A 21628-nucleotide genomic window follows, 5' to 3' on the forward strand; every position below is an offset into this window, starting at 1 on the left:
GTGAGAATTGATATATGTATCAGAATCTAGTCAAGAGATGAAACCAATTGTTTTTAACAGAATATATTTAATATAAAGTATTGTTAAGAGATACTAAACTGAAGTGGTAAAATGGGATACAAGAATTTTCTCAGAAATATCCACTGGGGGAAGCAGCTAACATTTCTAAGGCTATGGGACAAAGGAAAGAGGTTGGGATTACTAAAATATATAAACACACAGGAGGGAACTAAAATTTATGGAACTAAAATTCAGATCTCTGAGAAGGGGCTGCTATTAATGCCTCTGGGCATGGAGCATGGGTCCTTTGGGCCTGAGACTCAGAACCTGGTGCTGGTGTCTGAGGAGGGCACAACAAGGCTATTTGGGATAATCAGTGATATATAAAACAATGTTATTTTGTTCTAGATCGCTAGCCAGAATAGGCAGTACCTTTCCACCTAGAATTCTTCCTCTGTGTCTCTCAGTAGGGATTTTAAAAAGTTTTTATTCATACTGATCTTATGCATTTTTAAAATTTTTAAACTAGTTTAGTTTTATTCCTATAAATGAAAATTCTATTTTATCTTTGTATATAAGAAAGCTCTTGATGTTCAGTTATTAATATAACATCCAGAAACCTTGCTAAATTTTATTGTCTGTCATAGGTTTCACCTATGTTATTTAAGCTTCTCTAAATGGCTGCTTTTATTTTGTTATATGGAAAACTATCTCCAACACACTGTCTCTTTATTGACAAGTACCATTTGGACTACTCTTATAAAGATATCATTACTGGTCTCCTGATTCTACCCCTATCTCATCACCAATTTATTCTTAACACAGCTGCTAGTGTAATCTTTTAAAAAACATAAATCATATCACTTTCCTGCTCAAAATCCTTAAATGGTCAACCATTGTTCTTCAAATACAATCCAAAGTTCTTATCATAAACTATAAGGTTCTTAGTCTGCTTGAGCTGCCATAACAAAATACCGTAGACTGGTGGCTTAAACAACATAAATTTATTTTCTTATAGTCTGGAAGCTGGGAAGTCCAAGATTAAAGTGCCAGCCAGTTCAGTTCCTGCTGAGCGCTCTCTTCTTGGCTTGCAGTTGCCCACCTTCTTGCTGTATCTTCACATGGCTTGTCCTTGGTGTGTGCACCTGGGGGGATGACCTAATGTAACCCTAAGTACCTTCCAAAGGCTCCACCTCCAAAAACTACACATTTGGTTAGGGCTTCAACATATAAATTAGAGGGATGGGGGCAGACATTCAGTCCATAACAATCTAAAATGATCTGGTCCCTGCCTATCTCTTCAAGAAGTATTCTCCATTATCCCTTAAAACACCTCTTACAAGTTTTTCAAACACATAAAGCTCCTTTCTACTTTATAATTTTTACACATGCTGTTCTGTCTGCCTAGAGACTCTTCCTTCTGCTCTTCACATGAAAGATTTTTATACTTTAGGTCTCAGTTTAAATAGCCCTTTCACAGAATCCACATATATGATCAGGTCTTCTCTATTACCTGTCAATTCATTGGATTTATTTACTAACCTATTATAATTGTGTATTTGTATATGTGTATACATAATTGTATTCTTTTATCTACTTTTGTATATGTTTGGAATTCTCCATAATGTTTTTTTAATGGGAAAATTTTCATTGATAAACTTTTTTTACTCTCTTAAATTCAGTTAAGGTTTTGCCTTGGTATACCATAATTACAATTCTAGAAATGATTTGTATATAAAGACATTTATACATGGACTTTCATTCCAGAAAAGCAAAGATTTGGAAACAACCCAGATATTAGTGGAGGAGGGACCAGTTTAATGAATTATGGTATAAAATCATACTATGAAATATCCAGGTATTAGAGAATGGAGCAGTTCTATATGTAATAAGAGAACAGGTATAGTTCATTGTGTATAGCGTGCATACCATCATTTGTGTCCATATGTAACCAAAAAGATACAGGAGTGGCCCTAGCCAGTTTGTCTCAGTGGATAGAGCAGCAACTTATGAACTAGGACAGTGATGACGAACCTATGACACGCGAACTCATTTTTTGGGTTGATTTTTCTTTGTTAAATGGCATTTAAATATATAAAATAAATATCAAAAATATAAGTCTTTGTTTTACTATGGTTGCAAATATCAAAAAATTTCTATATGTGACACGGCACCAGAGTTAAGTTAGGGTTTTTCAAAATGCTGACATGCTGAGCTCAAAAGGTTCACCATCACTGAACTAGGAGGTCATGGTTTGATTCCTGGTCAGGGCACATGCCCAGGTTGTGGGGTCAATCCTAGTAGGGGCTGTGCAGGCGGCAGCCGATCAATGATTCTCTCTCATCATTGATGTTTTTATCTCTCTCTCTCCCTCTTCCTTCCTCTCTGAAATAAATAAAAATGTGGTGTTTTTTTTTTAAAGATACAGGGGTAGGCAAGAGAGGAGGTTTATAATTGTTCGTATGGAAAAAGATATGCAGGTTATGATTATTACAATAGCTTTATTAACTCAAAAGAATGTTACAGTTAACCTACCCTTATCTACCCCTATATTATACTGGAATTTATCTGGATTATCTTTCCAAAGATTGACCAGAATCTAGTAATAGTGGTTACCTCAGGGACAGGGAATCAGATGACTGAAGATTTGAAGTCAGGACGGACACTTTCTTTTTCACTGAAAGAGTAACAAAAATACTATGGAGGTAGAGTGAATGACTGTTTCAGGCTGGAATTATGGGGAAGACTTTTCAAAGAACAAAGATAATAAAAATTTAGTATTGCTTTTATCTAACAAAAGTAGAAACTATGTAAATAGGTAATTATAATAGACTAGAGGCTTGGTGCATGAATCTTTGCACAGGTGGGGTCTGGCCAGCCCCACCCCCAATTGGGATGTGGGGAGTGATCGGGGGTGGGGTGATGGGCGGGGGGTGGGGGGAGGTATCACCAGCAGTTGGTTGGCCAGCCCCTCCCCCTGGTTGAACTCCTGGCTGAACTCCCCTTCGAACGCCCGGTCGAGGGGACAATTTGCATATTAGCCTTTTATTATATAGGATATTGCTATGATGTATATAAAATGATTTCACATACAAATGGAAATATTATCTAGATTTTATTTCTTTTTAGGTGGTGATAGTGGACTGGATGGGTTAGGAGGACCAGGTGTACAACTAGGAAGCCCAGATAAGAAAAAAAGGAAGACAAATACACAGGTAAATTGACATTTTCTTATAATTGCAGCTTTTCTTCGCTGATATGATCAGGCTGTTGAGGTAAATTGAAATTTGGTCATGGGGCCCTGGCTGGGTTGCTCAGTTGGTTAGAGCATCGTCCTGGTCTACCTAGGTTGCAGGTGCAGTCCCTGGTCAGGGCACATACATGAAGCAATGAATGCATGAATGGATGGAACAAAAAATACATGTTTTTTTCTCTCTCTCAAATCAGGTTTTTAAAAAAGTTTAAAGAAGAAAAAATTAAATTTGGTCATGGTTTTTTTCTATCTTCATTCAGAAACTAATAGTGAATTCTGCAATGAATTTTTTTTTTCTCTGCAGCTAATGGCTATTGCAGAATTATAGGCCTAGAGAGTGTATATTGCAAGCGGGAAATGTAGGCAGAAAAATTAAAATGCTTATTCTTAAGTCTAATTTTAAAGATATAGATGTCCATAGTTCTATTGCAAGACATATATGGAGACAAGTTTAACCTGAAGTAACAATGTTCAACTATTATAATAATTCAGTAGCATGTGTGTATCATGAAGTAATCATGGTGGAGATATCTTTTGTCTATAACCTGTGGTTGTAATAAGCAATCAAGGCTTTGCAGGGTTTATTCTCTATAAATTTGAAGTATTATTTTTATGATAAAGACTGTGAATAAGGATAATGTATGTACAGATGACCTTTTTCTATTTTGGCCACCATCTTTTAACCTTGTAGTGTGACTAAAACTGGTACTTTATTTTTCTATTCTGCAGCCTAGAGCTTTTGGGATAAGTTAATAGCTATTTCTTAAAGTTAAGCTAGAAAAATATTTATATCATGTTTATTATTTAATTTTATGGTTATTTAGGGGTATAAGAGGTATTTTTAGTTAAAGTTTTAAGGGAAAGATTCTAGAGCAGTGATGGCGAACCTATGACAACTGTGTCAGAGGTGACACGCGAACTCATTTTTTGGGTTGATTTTTCTTTGTTAAATGGCATTTAAATATATAAAATAAATATCAAAAATATACATCTTTGTTTTACTATGGTTGCAAATATCAAAAAATTACTATATATTACACGGCACCAGAGTTAAGTTAGGGTTTCTCAAAATGCTGACATGCCAAGCTCAAAAGGTTCGCCATCACTGTTCTAGAGTTATAAGCAAGTATGTTAAGTGAAAATTATGGTAATGAATCTTCTTTTAAAATTTAAATACTTTTGGAGTTTGAAGTAACAATGGATCCATGCTCAGAAAAGCATTATTTTCTTTTCTAAATGAAAGAAGCCTATACATTTTATTATTAAATATAATTACATATAAATATTTGGAATTTACAAGTGAAGAATTAAATATTCATAACATTGTAAGCGAAACTTTACCAAAACTAAGTTCATAAGTGTTAAGATTTTATAACAGGATGATTTTAATGACTGCTTTGATCAAAAACATGTATTTTACTTAACATTCTCATTTTAGGGGCCTTCTTTTCCTCCATTGTCTGAGTATGCTCCGCCACCGAATCCAAACTCTGACCATCTAGTGGCTGCTAATCCATTTGATGACAACTATAATACTATTTCCTATAAACCACTACCTTCATCAAATCCATATCTTGGCCCTGGGTATCCTGGTTTTGGAGGCTACAGCACATTCAGAATGCCACCTCACGTTCCTCCAAGAATGTCTTCCCCATACTGTGCTCCTTACTCGCTCAGGAATCAACCACACCCATTTCCTCAGAATCCTCTGGGCCTGGGTTTTAATCGACCTCACGCTTTTAACTTTGGGCCACATGATAATTCAAATTTTGGAAATCCATCTTATAATAATGCACTAAGTCAGAATGTTAATATGCCAAATCAGCATTTTAGACAAAATCCTGCTGAAAACTTCAACCAGATTCCTCCACAGAATGCTGGCCAAGTATCTAATCCTGACTTGGCATCTAACTTTATCCCTGGAAATAATTCAAATTTTGCTTCTCCATTAGAATCTAATCATTCTTTTATTCCTCCCCCAAATACTTTTGGTCAAGCAAAAGCGCCACCCCCAAAACAAGATTTTAATCAAGGATCAACCAAAAGCACTAATCAAAATTCCTCTGCTCAACCACCTCACTTAAATATGGATGACACGGTGAATCAGAGTAATATTGAATTAAAAAATGTTAATCGAAACAGTGCAGTAAATCAAGAGAATAGCCGTTCAAGTAGCGCTGAAGCTACAAACAACAGCCATGCGAATGGGACACAGAATAAGCCACGACAACCTAGAGGTGCAACAGACACATGCACCACTGAAAAAAGCAATAAATCCTCTCTTCACCCAAGCCGTCGTGGTCATTCTTCTTCCGACCCAGTGTATCCTTGTGGAATTTGTACGAATGAAGTGAATGATGATCAGGATGCCATCTTATGTGAAGCCTCCTGTCAGAAATGGTTTCATCGGATCTGCACTGGAATGACTGAAACAGCTTATGGCCTGCTAACTGCAGAAGCATCAGCAGTGTGGGGCTGTGATACCTGCATGGCTGATAAAGATGTCCAGTTAATGCGCACTAGAGAAACGTTTGGCCCACCTGCAGTGGGCAGTGATGCTTAATCACAGGCATTAACTAAAGTGGGGGTTTTTCCCTGTGTGTTACAGAGGTTCATTGACACAGGATTTTAATGTTTTACAATATTTTTTTTAAATGCACATGCAAAAAAGATGATTTACCTTTTAGTTTTTATTAATATTCCACTTCATTACTAGTGCAAATTTTGTATTATCTAAGTTTGCTATCTAGGATAATATATATGGGGGTGCTTTAGAAAGTATTTTACAAATAAATGTTAGTTGTTGTTAATCATAAAAGCCTCTTGAAGCTTCAAAATAATATGTAGCAAATGTAGGCAAGTTTTGACTTAAAAGTTAGAACCAGTGAAAAGTGAACATTTCAGTGCTGAACTTTGGCGATATCACATTAAACATTTAGTTCAAAAGTATTTTTGAGGATCCATTTAATGTGGTGTTTTAAAAATATATTTTTATTTATTTCAGAGAGGGAGAAAGATAGAAACATCAATGATGAGAAAGAATCATTGATCAGCTGCTTTCTGCATGCCCCCTGCTAGGGAACGAGCCCACAACCTGGGCATGTGCCCTGGTCAGGAATCGAACTAGTTCATAGGTCGATGCTCAACCACTGAGCCACACCAGCCGGGCATCCATGTAATGTGTTTTCAGAAAAAATAATATGTGTAGCTATATTATGGAAGAGCATACATTTAATGGATGTTTTTAAAAATAATAGCATATGACACCTGATTCCTCCCTAACTAGAGTTCTTGAAACTAGTGACTTTCATGTTTCAAGTCAGTCTCTTCAGGATATGTTTGTACAGATATGAGACATATGTTAGCATATAGAAGATGCTCAGTAAGTATTTGTGGATTAACTTGTAGATTGTACCACATGAAACTGCTATTATTCGATCACTTGAAAATTGACTTCAGTTACTAGAGTTGATATAATGTTTGTTTTTAGTTGTGGCATTTAGAATTGTAACAGTATTATGCTTTCCTCTCTTCCATTTTTTTTAATTACTGGTTGTTACTGTTTTCCAGAGAAATAAATAATATGGTATCCTCAGGAGAATTGTGAATACTTTTTAACACATGATTTCAAACTGAGACATATTGCAAATAAAAGTGGTAGAAACATAAATTTGGCATTAGAGCACTCTGCTGGCGGAAGACATATTCATTGCTTATTTGAAAAATCTTGTTCTGGGGATCTGAATTCAAAATGGTGCCTCAAGGGAGATCAAAATCCATTTTAAGCAAAGATCAATTAAGAGCCACGGTGAAAGCTAATTTACAAACAACAATTCAAGTCCTTGCAAGAGACAGTTTTTGCTATGACTTGGGAAAGTGTAAAATGGACCTGAGAGTATCCTCTTGAAAGATGATACAGAATGGAGATAGTTGGAGGTCTACTCATTAAGATTCAGCAGAAACCCAGTTTTGGAGTGGAACATAACCTGTGACCAGAAAAAGAAAAAAAGGATACTGTGACAATTGATAGTAATTTATACAATGGTTGGTTGTTGGTGAAGCTCCAAACTTGCGTCATCACCAAAAAAATTCTGAAGACCATATGGTGACGTGAAAGGAATACTGAATTACTACTATTTAAACCCTGGTGAAATGACAGCAGCAGCATATTGCCAAGAAATTAATTTTAGGCCTGAAAAATCTGATTTTAAAATGATCCTGTGGTTAATAAACATGAACCCACACTTTTATGTGACAGCACTTGACCTCATGTGTCAAAAGCTACTAAAGCAAAGTTAGCTGAATTGGGCTATTCTATCACATCCATCTTAGTCACCAGGCCTTTATACAATGAATTACCATCTTTTTCATCATTTGGAGCTTTTTTAAAGAAATAACATATTTTCCAATTGAGAAGAAGTAACTGGAGAATTTGGACATTTTAAACAGCCTAACAAATGGTGACTTTTATAAAAATGAAATGTTTAATATCCTATTAGAAGAAAATTATTAATTCTCATGGTGCATATTTTGATTGAATAAAATTTATTTTTATATACAGTATTTAAATTTTGACCTATAAAAACAGCAGTTTCATATGGTACAAGGTAATGTAAGTTTTTCTCCATTTACCTGTGACTAGTTAGAAGTGAATACAAAATATTTTCAGTAGTTGTAAAATAACATATCTTTACAGTTTTAGGAAATGAAATAGACTCTAATAATAGGTACTACTTTGTGTGAAAACTTTACCAGTTGAAGCAGTCAAGTTGAAATGCAGTATTTTTGGCTGACTCTGAGATTTGATGTGTTCAGTAGCATACTTGAAGATCCCAGTGTGCTTACACTGTAGCTTTTGTTAGAGATAGAAATTTTTCTAAATATTTAAGGACTTAATTATGTTGTTCTTGAAATCCTAGTGAGTGCTGATTTTAAGACATGATGCACTGCATGCTATATGCTCAGTACTAGCATCAGGTCATGATTTTCTTTATGACTGAATGCAGTTAGATAGATATTTATAGAACCTTCCAATGTTTGCAGGAATTAACACTTACATGGTAGTACTTGAGTTGTGCTCATTGCTAAAACTGATTATGCAGTCTTAACCCTCTGTTGCTTACAGTTTCAATAGTTAGTTGTTTTGTAAAAATGAAACCACCTCTCCCTAGTTAGCCAAAAGGTACTTGATTTGTAATGCAATTATTTCATTATCCATTTCTAAGTAGTTGTCTTTAAAATCTTACAAGTGGATTTTTCTTCAGGTATTTAGGTCTCCAGAGTACCTTATTTAAATAAGGATCTTTAATTATTAAAAAGAAAAACCAGTGGTTGATTCTGACAGTGAATCATAGGCAAACTATAATCATAGCTGATGAATGTTTTCATGTATTTGCATTAATTTTCTTACGAGTTCTACCTTTGTCTCTGCACAATACTAAGTCAAAAATTATCTAGATACTTTTTGGTAGGAAAAGTGATGAGCTATAAGAATGGCCAGATAGTAATTTGTCCAATTTGACCCAAAGAAGGCTGTTACACAACTTGGTGTGGCTTTTTTAGGACAAGCGATGAGCTGCCCTAAACATTTAAAAATATTCAGTGACGGAAAGAAATGTACATAGGTGAAATATTCTTCCTGTAGCATTGCACAGTTTTGTTGTAATTATTTTCCTTCACTTACAGGCCTCATTACCATTACACAGGCGCACATGCACACGCACATGCGAGCACATGCGGGCAGGAAATCTTGGAGGTTCTCCTACATTCTCGTTTGCCAAAGTTCAACCTGGCTAACCAGCAACAGTTAGGCTCTCCCCCCAAGGCTAGGTTACTGATAGAAAGTTCTAAAGCATCATCAGTTCCTTTCTGATAATTTGCTTTGTTAATTTCACTAGCCTTCCTGTGCACTTGCTTCTAGATGCTACTGGACTAATACTGAAACAGCTTAGCTTATAAAAGAAAAATAATTCTTCAGATAGAGTGCTTAGAATTTAGATTTGTGATCAGTGCTTTCCTTTTGTGTGAAATATTTTAGAGTATTGCTATTATGATTCTTGTTATCCAAATTAGGAGTTTATATGCATATAACTGAAGATTTTCTTGTAATAGTGCTTATTCATAAATTAACAGAATATAAAGAAATCCAATTTGGGTGTGTGTTGGGATTTTATTTGTTTTGTTTTATTTTTTAGACTCTGACTAGTGATAGGAGAAAAAACTCAGTAGTATGGGTCATCATTAAATCTGCCAGCTTTAGTCATCCAAATAAGTATTAGGAGTCTTTATCCAATATTCTTTCCAACTTGTTCATCTTAAACAAATTAAGAGTGCTAGTACTTATTGTCCAATGTACTATAGTGATTGTATTTAGTTGTAAAAAAAATATATAAACAATGAAAAGGGAGCTCTAATTAGTTTTTGGGTTTTTTGCAGTGCATAGCGGTCTCAGATGCATGAACATTTAGGCTATTTTAGATTTTTTTAATTAAAAATTTTAAAAGTATTGAGGTTCCCAAAGTTTATTTGAAAATAGTGGTTTAGAACTCTCTATAAGATAATTAGATTCTTAGGGAAGCTCGTAAAGGCTTATTAAAGCATGATGTAGTTAACCAGTAGTACCATGCTGCGCACTCAGCTTCTTTAGGGAACCAATCGGTATAGGTGGGAAAAAGAAGCAGAGGTCTTTCCTTTTTCCTGATGTGATTCAGGAAGGTTAAGTTCTTTGATGTGTTTCCCAGCTGTCCTCTTACTATCCTACACTCTCTGGTGGGATGCGATAGAAGCCACCTTGCCTTTTCCCTTCCTGGATGCTCTGTGCTTCAGAATTTCGTATCTTTCCTCCAATCAGAATTCCCATTTCTTTGTGTGGCTGTGCTTGACTAGATTTTAAGGAAAAGGTGTTCTCCCAGGATGTGTGAATGAAGATCATGAAGAAAGTGGAATTAAATTTCTTTTTTTTTTTAAGGGTGTTTATTTGGAATAAATCTTTACCTAATATCAAAGGTTTCAAACAAAATGATCACATTTCAGGCACCATAGAAAGCAGTATTTTTGTCGAATTGGTGATACTTTCTTGAGAATATTTCCCAATTTCCTTTAGATTGTTGGGATTTAAAAAGTTTCCTTTCTTCTACTTCTCTGAACTCAGAGGTTTTCTTCCCATTTGTAAATATTAGAATATCACCTTTTTCTGTATTCCATTTAACCAACAGAGCAGTATGGAAGTCACACCTGCATTTTTCTGACTCTTGGTACAGTGATGGGAGTTTAGAGGCACCCTTTGAGTAAAGAGGCTAGGGATAGCATTAACATCTCCCAAGACAAGTCGTCTTAAGGGAAATGAAGGGAAGAAAGTGGCTATCTATATGCCAGACATTAATACATCAAAAACTGCCTGTATTTCATTGAAAATTTTTCATCAATCCCAATGGATAAATTTCATCTTTGTCATAGTTTGTCAAATTACTTGCAATTATATTAAAATGTATTCTACATACCTGTACTTTCTTGTTCTGTAGATGATGTAGATGATGTTGCCTGTTAGTTAAAATATCTTATAAAAGAAAGTCCTGCTTCTTATCATGATGTATGTGACTTAAATGACTGTTTCATATTAAAACTATTTCTTCCTTATGTACTGTTTACATATACCTCTTTTTGGGATATTAGTTCAGTACTTTTATACAAATCTGAGTGTGTTCCACATTGGTGACATGTATTTTTACAGTAATTTTTTGTTTTGTTCATAGAGCATGTCTAAAGTAACACATGCACTAGTGCTGTGGTCTGTTGCAAAATTACTGTAATTCAAATTGGAAAATAAAATGTTTCCAGACTTTGTCCAACATTTATTCCTATGGCAAAGGAAATTACTATGTAATACTATTTCTTATGCTGTTATGTTTAAGCTACTCTATGAAGTATGTGAAACATCAATATTTATGGAATAGATGGCCTGATATCTTTGAAATAGGAGAGAGAGATAAAATTTGATATTAGCAACTCATAACACTCATAATACAATAAATACTTCTTAAAATTTTTATCTTACTTTTACAGTTATAACTTATTAAAGGGTTGACAGTGCATATTAGGATATTTTCACCCCATACCATTAAAATTATATACTAGTCTGTGAACTGAATCTGATATCTTTCAACCAAAAGATATATCATTCACTCCACCATAACCAACATACTAACCTAATACTAATCTTCATTTATTAAGAAACTGTAGGCATACCTCAGAGAGATTGCAAATCCCATTCCAGACCATACAATAAAGTGAATGTCACACTGAAGTGACTCAGGCAAATTTTTTTGTTTCCCAGTACGTATAAAAGTTATGTTGACACTATACTGTAGTCTACTGAGTGTGCAATAACGTCTAAAAAATAATGTACATCAATTAAAAATGCTTTATTGTTTGAAAAATGCTATCGTCTGAGCCTATTGGGAAAATGGGGCCAATAGACTGGCTCAACACTGAGTTGCCACAAACCTTCAATTTGTAAAAATATGCGGTATCTATAAGGCAATAAAACAAAGCACAATAAAAGGAGGTATGCCTGTGTTACCATGAAACTCCTCTAATTTACTTAGAATTTGTATCCATTGATACAAGGACTTTTGATTGGTGTTTACTTTGGACTATCTAATGAAAAGATTTGTTAGTAGGAGTCAAAATTTTAAAGAAAAATGTTTAATTTTGAAAAATGTTTAAGCTTTTTAGGTGTATTTCTTTATCAATATTAGTTTACAAGTACTTTTGTCATGCAAACAAGTACCCAAACGAATTACGGTAGGTAATCCTTGGCCAATGCAAATACGTATATTTGAAATTATATGCTTGAAAGAAAAAGAATGCTTGTGAGTGCTTAAACTGCATATCTTTAAAATATTCAGATTTTAAAACTTTTATCCATTCAAACTATCCTGAATTAATAAGTTTTTACTATGTCAGTGATGTATATAGCAAGATAAATGTCTACCTATGCTATGTTATGATATCTCTATACATCATTTTTTTGGCATGATTGTTGTGGTATATTTTGTACATTTTATTGTCAAGTATTGCTAATATTGACATAGCAATAAATCTGATTCAGTTCTTAGTATTTTTTTAAATGCCAGATGCCATACTGTATAATTCCATTATATTTTACTTGAATACCCAGTGCTTTCATGGGTCTATTTTTTGTGTTAAAAGTTTAGCATTGCATGTTAGGAATTTTTTTTCTGGTGTTTTCACATGGGTCTGTTTATATTTAAAACATAGGTTTAAAGAAGTATTAGTATTAAGTGATTCATGAATTGCTTTGTGGAAAAATTCAAACTATGAAGCGACTAGGTTATTCCCATATTGTTTATTTTCTTTATGAGGTTAATGTATAGGCTACAGTTTTCGGATAAATAAAATTGGCTTGGTAACTGATAGAATATAGCAGTTAATGGATAGTTTGAATGTCTAAGGGCTTCCAAGTATTAAACCAAATAATTCTCAAATCTCAATTACTTTTTAATAATTACTATAAATAGTGGTAAGCCAACTCGTCCTTTTTGTTTTAAAGATACTTAACCCTTACAATTTCCTCCTTCTGATCTCTTTTTCTTCTTAAACACCATGCAAGAATTCTACATTGTAGGGTTTTTGTGTGTGTGTATTTTATTGTTTAAAGTATTACATGTGGTTCCTTTTTTCCCCCATCAACCCCTCCCTGACCACTCCCACCCCCCAGGACAATCCCCCACTGCCCCAGTGTCCCTGTCCATTGGTTATGCTTATATGCATGCATACAAGTCCTTTGGTTGATCTCTTACTCCCCCCCCCCCCCCACTCCTCCCTCCACTGCCTTCCCTCTGAGGTCTGTTCTGTTTGGTGTTTCTCTGTCTCTGGCTCTATTTTTGTTCATCTGTTTATGTTTACATTGTAGTTTTTTATTCTGTAGATTAGTAAGGTAAGTAGAGGTTTTACTCTCAAAACAGCTCACGTTATTGTTGGTCATTCTTTTCAGGGATCATGCTAAATGTCATTTGTGCATTGTATAAAGAATATTATTTATCCAGTACTTAGACCTATTAGTAGAAATTATGTATGGCAGGCTTTCTTGAACAATATGTATTGTAAGTTTGTTTCCTACAGTGTTATGCTTCAGATTCTTTTAAATAAAGCTAGTTTTTAAAGAAAAGTAACTTTTTTAATTGCTTAATTTTTATCAGACAAGTAAATGTAACAATTTTTGCTTTAGGTGGGAAATATCTCAAGAAACATTAAGCAGAACAATAACCTACAATTTTCCAGGAATTTAATTTTATACCAAGGAACAAAACAATATGTTTGGACAGGCCTTTCTATACACATACCCACCCCCACCCCCTGCCACACTGTTTATATATAACATTGAGTCCTGAGATTCCTTAAGAAAATGTGAACATAACACATCTCTATTTTAACAAATTAGGACTGAAGTTTTGTTAATAGAAAATTAATTGGAGAGGAGTTCCACAATCTCAGCAGCTTAGTAACTATCCCTGAAGCAGAGACACCATTGTAGCAATACTAAGAATAGACGTGCTTGAATGACAAAATTAGGCTGTCAAAAGACCTTCAAAGTTTGTTGAAGCAACCATCAGGTGCCTTGAGTCTCACATGAAAAGAGACTACATAAAATGTGAAAGTGCCAATTGATACAACTTGGCTTTAGGGGTATAGAAGTGCCAATAAGATAAAATTACATCAAGATAAAATTGGACTGCATTGAAGTTCTATTTATACATATGGAAGGAAAAAAATCAATAAAAATGTGTGTATCTTATCTGCTGTCGGAGAGAGAAAAAAATGTACAGAGACTTCTGATCAAATAACATTGTGAATTGATGCTCCAAGGCATCTATAATTTAAACTAAAATTGGGCTCAAAACCAACATAAGTATATCCAAGGACAAGAAGTATAGAAAGAAGGCAAAACCCATGCAGAAGTAGCAACCTGCATGACTCTGGGTCCAGACAGAAATTTGCAGTAAGAAGTTCTAATCTGGCAGGGTAATGAGGTCTTAAAAGTGCTACTACATTACAAAACTGGTGATATACAGTAATGTAACACCGAAAAGGAAATGTATAGCATTAGACAATTTTTAAGTCTAAAATATAATGAGCTAAGAATTTATCTCAAGAGGATAAAAGATCCTAAGGAAAGTAGAGGAAGGGAAAAAATAGGAAATAAAATATAAAACAAACACTGGACAGGAATAATAAAGCCACAAATCTGGTGATTTGTAAATCACCAAAGAATTGAAACAGTTAATTAGCATATTACACTTGGTTGAATTGGGGCCCCTAGGACACAAGTTGAAGGCAACTTAAAACTGCTAGAAAGAATAGGATGAACCCAGAAGAAAGAAAGAAAACTAAATGAAAGGCAAAAACCCACTGTTAATAAAAATTTCAAAACATACGAAGAAACCTGATGATGAGAAAAATAGCCAACCAACATCTTTTAAAATTTCAATCCACTCAAGAGGAAAATAACAAAAATAGCCTGAAAAAGACTTTAAGTATGTTTCAGGATCCTGAAAGGTAAACTAGAGAGTAAAAATAAACATTATGAAACTTAACAAGTATGCAATCATTTAACATTTATTGAATTTGTTTAATGTATCAGGCACTGTACTAGATGCTGTAGCAGTAAATCAAACAACCACCACTCCAGATTTTTATTGTAAAGACACAAAATAAGTAAACTCTTAAAGTATGTTAGGGAATTCATGTTATGAAGAAATAAAAAAAAGGGGGGGGTTAATGGGAATAAGGGCTGCTGGGGCTGGTAGGGCAAAAGACAAAGCTCATATTTTTTATTATCTTTCATAGATACATTACATCCCTTGTGTTTTTATATAGTGGGAGAATCTAGACTTTGAATTTTATATATTGCCCTGGCTGGGTAGCTCAGTTGGTTAGAGCATGGTCCTGATACCCCAAGGTTTCAGGTTCAGTCTTTGGTCAACACACATACAATCAGCAACGAATGAATGCATAAAGAAGTGTGACAACAAAGTGATGTTTCTCTCTCCCCTTCTCTTTCTCTCTAAAATAAATAAACTTTATATAATAGGAATACATAAACCTTGTCTTTTAAAGACACAGGAGAGTTTGAAATAAAATGGTAAAAGTAGGAATAGAACGGAAGGGTGGGAGGAAAAGCCACAAAAAATAACATGAAAAAAGAAAATATGGATTGATTCATAGATTTTTGCACTTAAGGGGACAAGGGAAAAGAAGTCTACGGTGGCCCCAGTGTTGAAAGTTACAGAACCTTGAGATGATGACCCACTGACATATTTGAGAAAGGTAGTGAGGGGGTGGCCTGTTTGGGGAAAAAGATGATTTTTTCTCCCCAAGTCTATTGCTTCTAAACGTTCCTCAAGGAATTTTTCAAGACCTTTGAAATCTGTGTTAAGCCTCCAAAAGTAAAAAGTTTAAAATCCAAAGCTTTAGATGTCTAATTAAAAAATTTTAGTCAATTTTCCTTAATTAGGTAACAAGTGCCTCATTTTTAAAAAATATATTTTATTGATTTTTTACAGAGAGGAAGGGAGAGAGATAGTTAGAAACATCGATCAGCTGCCTCCTGCACATCTCCTACTGGGGATGTGCCCGCAACCCAGGTACATGCCCTTGACCGGAAAAATCGAACCCGGGACCTCTCAGTCCGCAGGCCCACGCTCTATCCACTGAGCCAAACCGGTTTTGGCTACAAGTGCCTCATTTTCATGTAAATTCGATGTTTTTAACATCAGATCCCAGTAATACTAGTCTATAAACCGGACCCACAGAAAGCAGCCCAGGGAATGAAGAGATCAGGATCTTCCGTGAGGTTCTGCCGCTGATCTCTGTGGCAATGGGGTAAGTGGTGCATAGAGCTAGGATTCCAGTATGTCCCATGACTACATATATGATCCCTGCATTTCCTCCTAGCGCCGCAGTTCTAAGTCTCCCTCCTTAAGCAATAGTAAATGTATCCCTGTGAATTCAACGTATCCTGCGGTTGAGCTGCAGCCACGCATTTGTCAGGTGAGTCATGGGATCATTTCTCCCCAGTTCTCAAACCCTCGAGCGAAACCCACTTTACATGCTTTTGGTGGCCTGGCAGTGGATAGGAGTTGAAGGACTACAATCCTACAGGTAAGAGCCTCGACCAGGAAACGTCCAAAACAGGAACACCAAAGGGTGCCACCTCTCACAGCCTCCATCAGGATACACCAAAGGCCGGAGCTGCCAAGGCGCGCCGGCCTCGCACCTGCTTCTTGCGGGTCAAGCTTTCCACCCCGTAAGCCCACGCTTTTTTATTCCACTTTCATGCCAGAAGCTCTTTTCCTGCCTAAGCGGGTGTGGGCCCAAGTCTTCGGAGATTCGCTCGGACTTCAGGGAAGGAACGAGACCCTAAGAAGTGGTCTAAGGACCCCGCCAGGATGCCCAGGCAGCGGGGAGGGAAGCGCGCCGGGGTCGCAGGGGCGCGCCCGGGCCACGCTGGGAACTCTGGGCGCCTTGGCCCCGCCTGACCCGGAAGGGCTTGCGCGTGGTAACCCCGGCTTCCCTAGCAACCGAGCCTCCGTGCGAGTCCCAATCTGCCGCTGCGGCCTCTCGCTGGGTCCGCCTCCCGGGATGCCCCTGCAGGTCAGCGAGTACAGCTGGCAGCAGACGGAGACTGCGGTCTTCCTCTCCCTGCCCCTCCGGGGCGTCTGCGTCAGGGACGCGGACGTGTTCTGCACGGAAAACTACCTGAAGGTAGGAGCGCGAGTGCGCCCGCCGGCGCCCGGGGGTGTGCCCCGAGGCTCCGCGAGTGCGCCCCTGTGCGCGCGCATCGGGCGCATCCTTGCACATGGCCTCCCTAAAAGTTAGTACCATTGAAACCAGCAACGAAGGAATTCCACACAGGTGACACCAGATGCTATCGAGTCAGAGATTATTTTTATGCACAGCTTCCAACATATGCCTGGCGAATCTTTCACGACCTGGAATAAATTTATAGTATTTACTTAAAAAAATGATTGTGGCCCTAACTGGTATGGCTCAGTGGATAGAGCGTCGGCCTGCGAACTGAAGGGTCCCAGGTTCCATTCCAGTCAAGGGCAAGTACCTTGGTTGCAGGCACATTCCCAGTAGGGGGCGAGCAGGAGGCAGCTGAGAGATGTTTCTCTCTCATCAATGTTCCTAACCCTCTAACCCTCTCCTTCTCTGTAAAAAAAATCAATAAAATATTTTTAAAAAGAAAAAATGATTGTGGTCTCTATCACCTATTGCTTAATGGCTGTGTTTTTAATTTGTGGAACTAAATTAACTTTCCTCCCCTTCTGAATAGGTCAACTTTGCTCCATTTTTATTTGAGGTGTTTCTCTATGCTCCCATTGACGATGAGAACAGCAAAGCCAAGATTGGGAATGATACTATTGTTTTCACCTTACATAAAAAAGAAGCCGTCATGTGGGAGGCCCTTTCTGTGTCAGGTGGTAAGTTCTTTATTGAAAGATGTTTTTATATTTTATACCTTTGAAAAAAGTTGTCTTTTTGAAACAAGTATGTTGCTCTTCTAGGAAAATAATAGGCACACGATCATGATTTAAATGAGATAGTGCTTCAGCTGCCACTTAAATAACCTAAAAATTGAATGATTCAAAACTTAGAGCACATTAATAATTACTCTTGAGAACCAAGATGGCGGCATAGGTTAACGCCGGAGTTTGCTGCTTTGAACAACTACTTCAAAAGTGAAACTAAAACACGGAACGGACATCACCCAGAACCACAGGAACGCTGGCTGAGTGGAAGTCCTACAACTAGGAGGAAAGAGAAACGCATACGGACACTCAGAGGAGGCGCAGTGCTGAAGTCAAATTCTGAGGTGCGGAGTGCGCGGAGCGGGCTGGCAGCGGAGGGCGCGGTTGGCGTTTTCAATCGGGAGGGAGTCGCAGACTCTGAGCTCCAGATCCGGGCGAGTCTTTAGGGACCCAGACTCAAACGGGAGAAGCGGGACTGTCTGGCTTCGGTCAGAGCGAGTGCAGCTTTCTGTCCGAGCTTTGCAGCGGGTGCTGGGACTCAGAGAGGCAGAGCCCCTGGGGACAGGACTGAGAGCCTCCATAACTGCTCTCTCCGGCCCACCCTGTTGATCCTGTGCGACCCGCCCCGCCCAAGCCCTGCACAGAGGCATTTGCCGGATAGCCTCAGGCAAAGGCTAGATTAGCACCTCCCTAGAGGACAGAAGTTCTCTCACTGCTGACACAGCTGATTCTCATAGCCACTTGGCCTGGAGGTCAAACCCTCCCTGGAATTAGCTACAACAATCAAGATTTATCTATAAGACTGCGAACAAAGACCACTAGGGGGTGCACCAAGGAAGCATAACAAAATGCGGAGACAAAGAAACAGGACAAAATTGTCAATGGAAGAAATAGAGTTCAGAACCACACTTTTAAGGTCTCTCAAGAACTGTTTAGAAGCTGCCGATAAACTTAATGAGATCTACACGAAAACTAATAAGACCCTCGATCTTATATTGGGGAACCAACTAGAAATTAAGCACACACGGACTGAAGTAACGAATATTATACAGACGCCCGACAGCAGACCAGAGGAGCGCAAGAATCAAGTCAAAGATTTGAAATGTGAAGAAGCAAAAAACATCCAACCGGAAAAGCAAAATGAAAAAAGAATCCAAAAATGCGAGGATAGTGTAAGGAGCCTCTGGGACAGCTTCAAGCGTACCAACATCAGAATTATAGGGGTGCCAGAAGATGAGAGAGAGCAAGATATTGAAAACCTATTTGAAGAAATAATGACAGAAAACTTCCCCCACCTGGTGAAAGAAATGGACTTACAGGTCCAAGAAGCGCGGAGAACCCCAAACAAAAGGAATCCAAAGAGGACCACACCAAGACACATCATCATTAAAATGCCAAGAGCAAAAGATAAAGAGAGAATCTTAAAAACAGCAAGAGAAAGTAACTCAGTTACCTACAAGGGAATACCCATACGACTGTCAGCTGATTTCTCAACAGAAACTTTGCAGGCCAGAAGGGAGTGGCAAGAAATATTCAAAGTGATGAATACCAAGAACCTACAACCAAGATTACTTTATCCAGCAAAGCTATCATTCAGAATTGAAGGTCAGATAAAGAGCTTCACAGATAAGGAAAAGCTAAAGGAGTTCATCACCACCAAACCAGGATTATATGAAATGCTGAAAGGTATCCTTTAAGAAGAGGAAGAGGAAGAAAAAGGTAAAGATACAAATTATGAACAACAAATATGCATCTATCAACAAGTGAATCTAAGAATCAAGTGAATAAATAATCTGATGAAAAGAATGAACTGTTGATTATAATAGAATCAGGGACATAGAAAGGGAATGGACTGACTATTCTTGGGGGGGAAAGGGGTGTGGGAGATGTGGGAAGAGACTGGACAAAAATCGTGCACCTATGGATGAGGACAATGGGTGGGGAGTGAGGGCGGAGGGTGGGGCGGGAACTGGGAGGAGGGGAGTTATGGGGGGCGGAAAAAAAGGGAACAAATGTAATAATCTGAACAATAAAGATTTAATTAAAAAAAAAAAAAAATAATTACTCTTGCTCTGGCCTATTTTGCTCAGTGGTTAGAGCGTCGGCCTGCAGACTGAAGGGTTCCGGGTGGATTCCCGGTCAAGGGCAGGGACCTCGGTGGCAGGCTCCGTAGGGTCCTGGTGTGTGTGGGAGGCAACCAGTCCATGTGTCTCTCCCCCTCCCTTCCATTCTCTCTCTCAAAAAAAAAAAAAAGTCAATGGAAAAAATGTCCTCCAGTGAGGATTAACCACAAAATAATAATAATGATAATAAAATAATAACTCTTAAGCAGAAAATGTGGGCTTGCATATTCAGTGGATAAGGCCTTCTGGATATGACCTTTATTGAGCACTTATTTTGTACCAGGCATTAACACATCTGCTAATCCTCATAACAACCTATCACTTGGGTACACCCCACTGCCCGCCTTTTTTAAAGGTGAGGCTGCTGTGGCACTGAGGGTTTAGTAATTGACAAAGGTCACTCAACTAGTAAGCGTCAGCTTGACTACACCTATTTATTGACCCTGAAATGTGAATTTAATTTTATATGTCACAAAATATTATTATTAAATAATAGGGTTTTTTTCCCAACTATTTAAAAATGTAAAAGTTATTCTTTGCTTTTGTGTTGTAGAGAAACAGACAGCTGGTTGGATTTGGCCATAGTTTGCCAACCTCGGATATAAACTAGTCAAAACAGTCATAAAATTAATTTACATAACAGATAATGAACATTGACTTTTACTTCAGAAATCAGATTACAATTTAGTGAAATTATTTCTTTAACAAACTTTTTTTACATGAAGTATTGTGGAACTCCAGTGTAAAGCCTATTTTCTTCATTATTCAAAACATATTTGTTTCATTTTTTCCTTCTTGATACACTTTTCATTTCTTTTAGATGTGGAACATTTTATTTGAAAAGTTGATGTTCTTTTCATTATTTCTGCTCCTGTAGCTGATCCAATTGTCTTCCCCCTGACACTAAGCAGGAGCAGAGTTGAGGAGAGGCTCCAGACCTAATTCTAGCCCTAAGTTCCAGCCACGACCTTGCATGAATAAAAATTACATACCTTTTACTTACCTCTAACTGAAACTTAACATTCCCTTCAATTGTGACTGTAGATAACAAACAGCAGCACTATCAACAAAAATCACAAATATGTTCATATCACAGGTACCTGTCTTTTATACTCATTGCTTTGAAGTTATAGTATTAGACTTGTTGCTATATATTATTTAATGCATTAATAAAGAAGCATGCAATAGTATATCAGATGCATTTTTTAATATTTGTAAATGTTTTAATGTAATTTTCTTTCTTTGTAATCCTGTGTTTTCTATTTCATGCATTTAAAAACATTATGGCCCGTCTGGCGTGGCTCAGTGGTTGAACATCGACCTATGAACCAGGACGTCATGGTTTGATTCCTGGTCAGGGCACATGCCCGGGTTGGGGGCTCAATCCCCAGTGTGTGGTGTGCAGGAGGCAGCTGATCAATGATTCTCTCATCATTGATGTTTCTATCTCTCCCTCTCCATTCCTCTCTGAAATCAATAAAAATATATATATTTAAAAAATATTATGAGGGGTCTATAAGGCTTTACTAGTAACTATTCTGCCAAAGGATCTGCCTCACCAAAAAGGTTAGGAACCTCTGCCTAGGACCTGCTTCATCCCCGCTCCTCCCTCCACTCTACTCTCCCTCAGGTCACCCTTTCCCCTCAAGTTTCTTCTCCTGTTTTTTTGCCCCTCAAAGTCTAGCTAGCTCCTTTCC

The 21628-nt window shown here is 37.3% G+C and overlaps 2 protein-coding genes across 2 annotated transcripts in view; both read left to right on the top strand.

The window, feature by feature from the left end:
• Positions 1-13442, top strand: part of PYGO1 (pygopus family PHD finger 1) — a 32955-nt gene extending 19513 nt beyond the window's left edge. Inside the window, exons 2-3 of the mRNA XM_059700415.1 lie at positions 3130-3215; positions 4692-13442. Coding sequence (XP_059556398.1) covers positions 3130-3215; positions 4692-5816 — 1211 coding nt within the window. The 3' untranslated portion in view covers positions 5817-13442. The remainder of the gene's footprint in view (positions 1-3129; positions 3216-4691) is intronic.
• A 3137-nt stretch (positions 13443-16579) lies between these two features.
• The window catches only part of DNAAF4 (dynein axonemal assembly factor 4), a 35906-nt gene continuing 30857 nt past the window's right edge, over positions 16580-21628 (top strand). Inside the window, exons 1-2 of the mRNA XM_059670525.1 lie at positions 16580-17038; positions 17613-17760. Of these exons, the coding sequence (XP_059526508.1) occupies positions 16610-17038; positions 17613-17760 (577 nt within the window). The 5' untranslated portion in view covers positions 16580-16609. The remainder of the gene's footprint in view (positions 17039-17612; positions 17761-21628) is intronic.

This window comes from Myotis daubentonii, chromosome 1 (assembly GCF_963259705.1).
Source record: "Myotis daubentonii chromosome 1, mMyoDau2.1, whole genome shotgun sequence".
In the NCBI taxonomy this organism is placed as follows: domain Eukaryota; kingdom Metazoa; phylum Chordata; class Mammalia; order Chiroptera; family Vespertilionidae; genus Myotis; species Myotis daubentonii.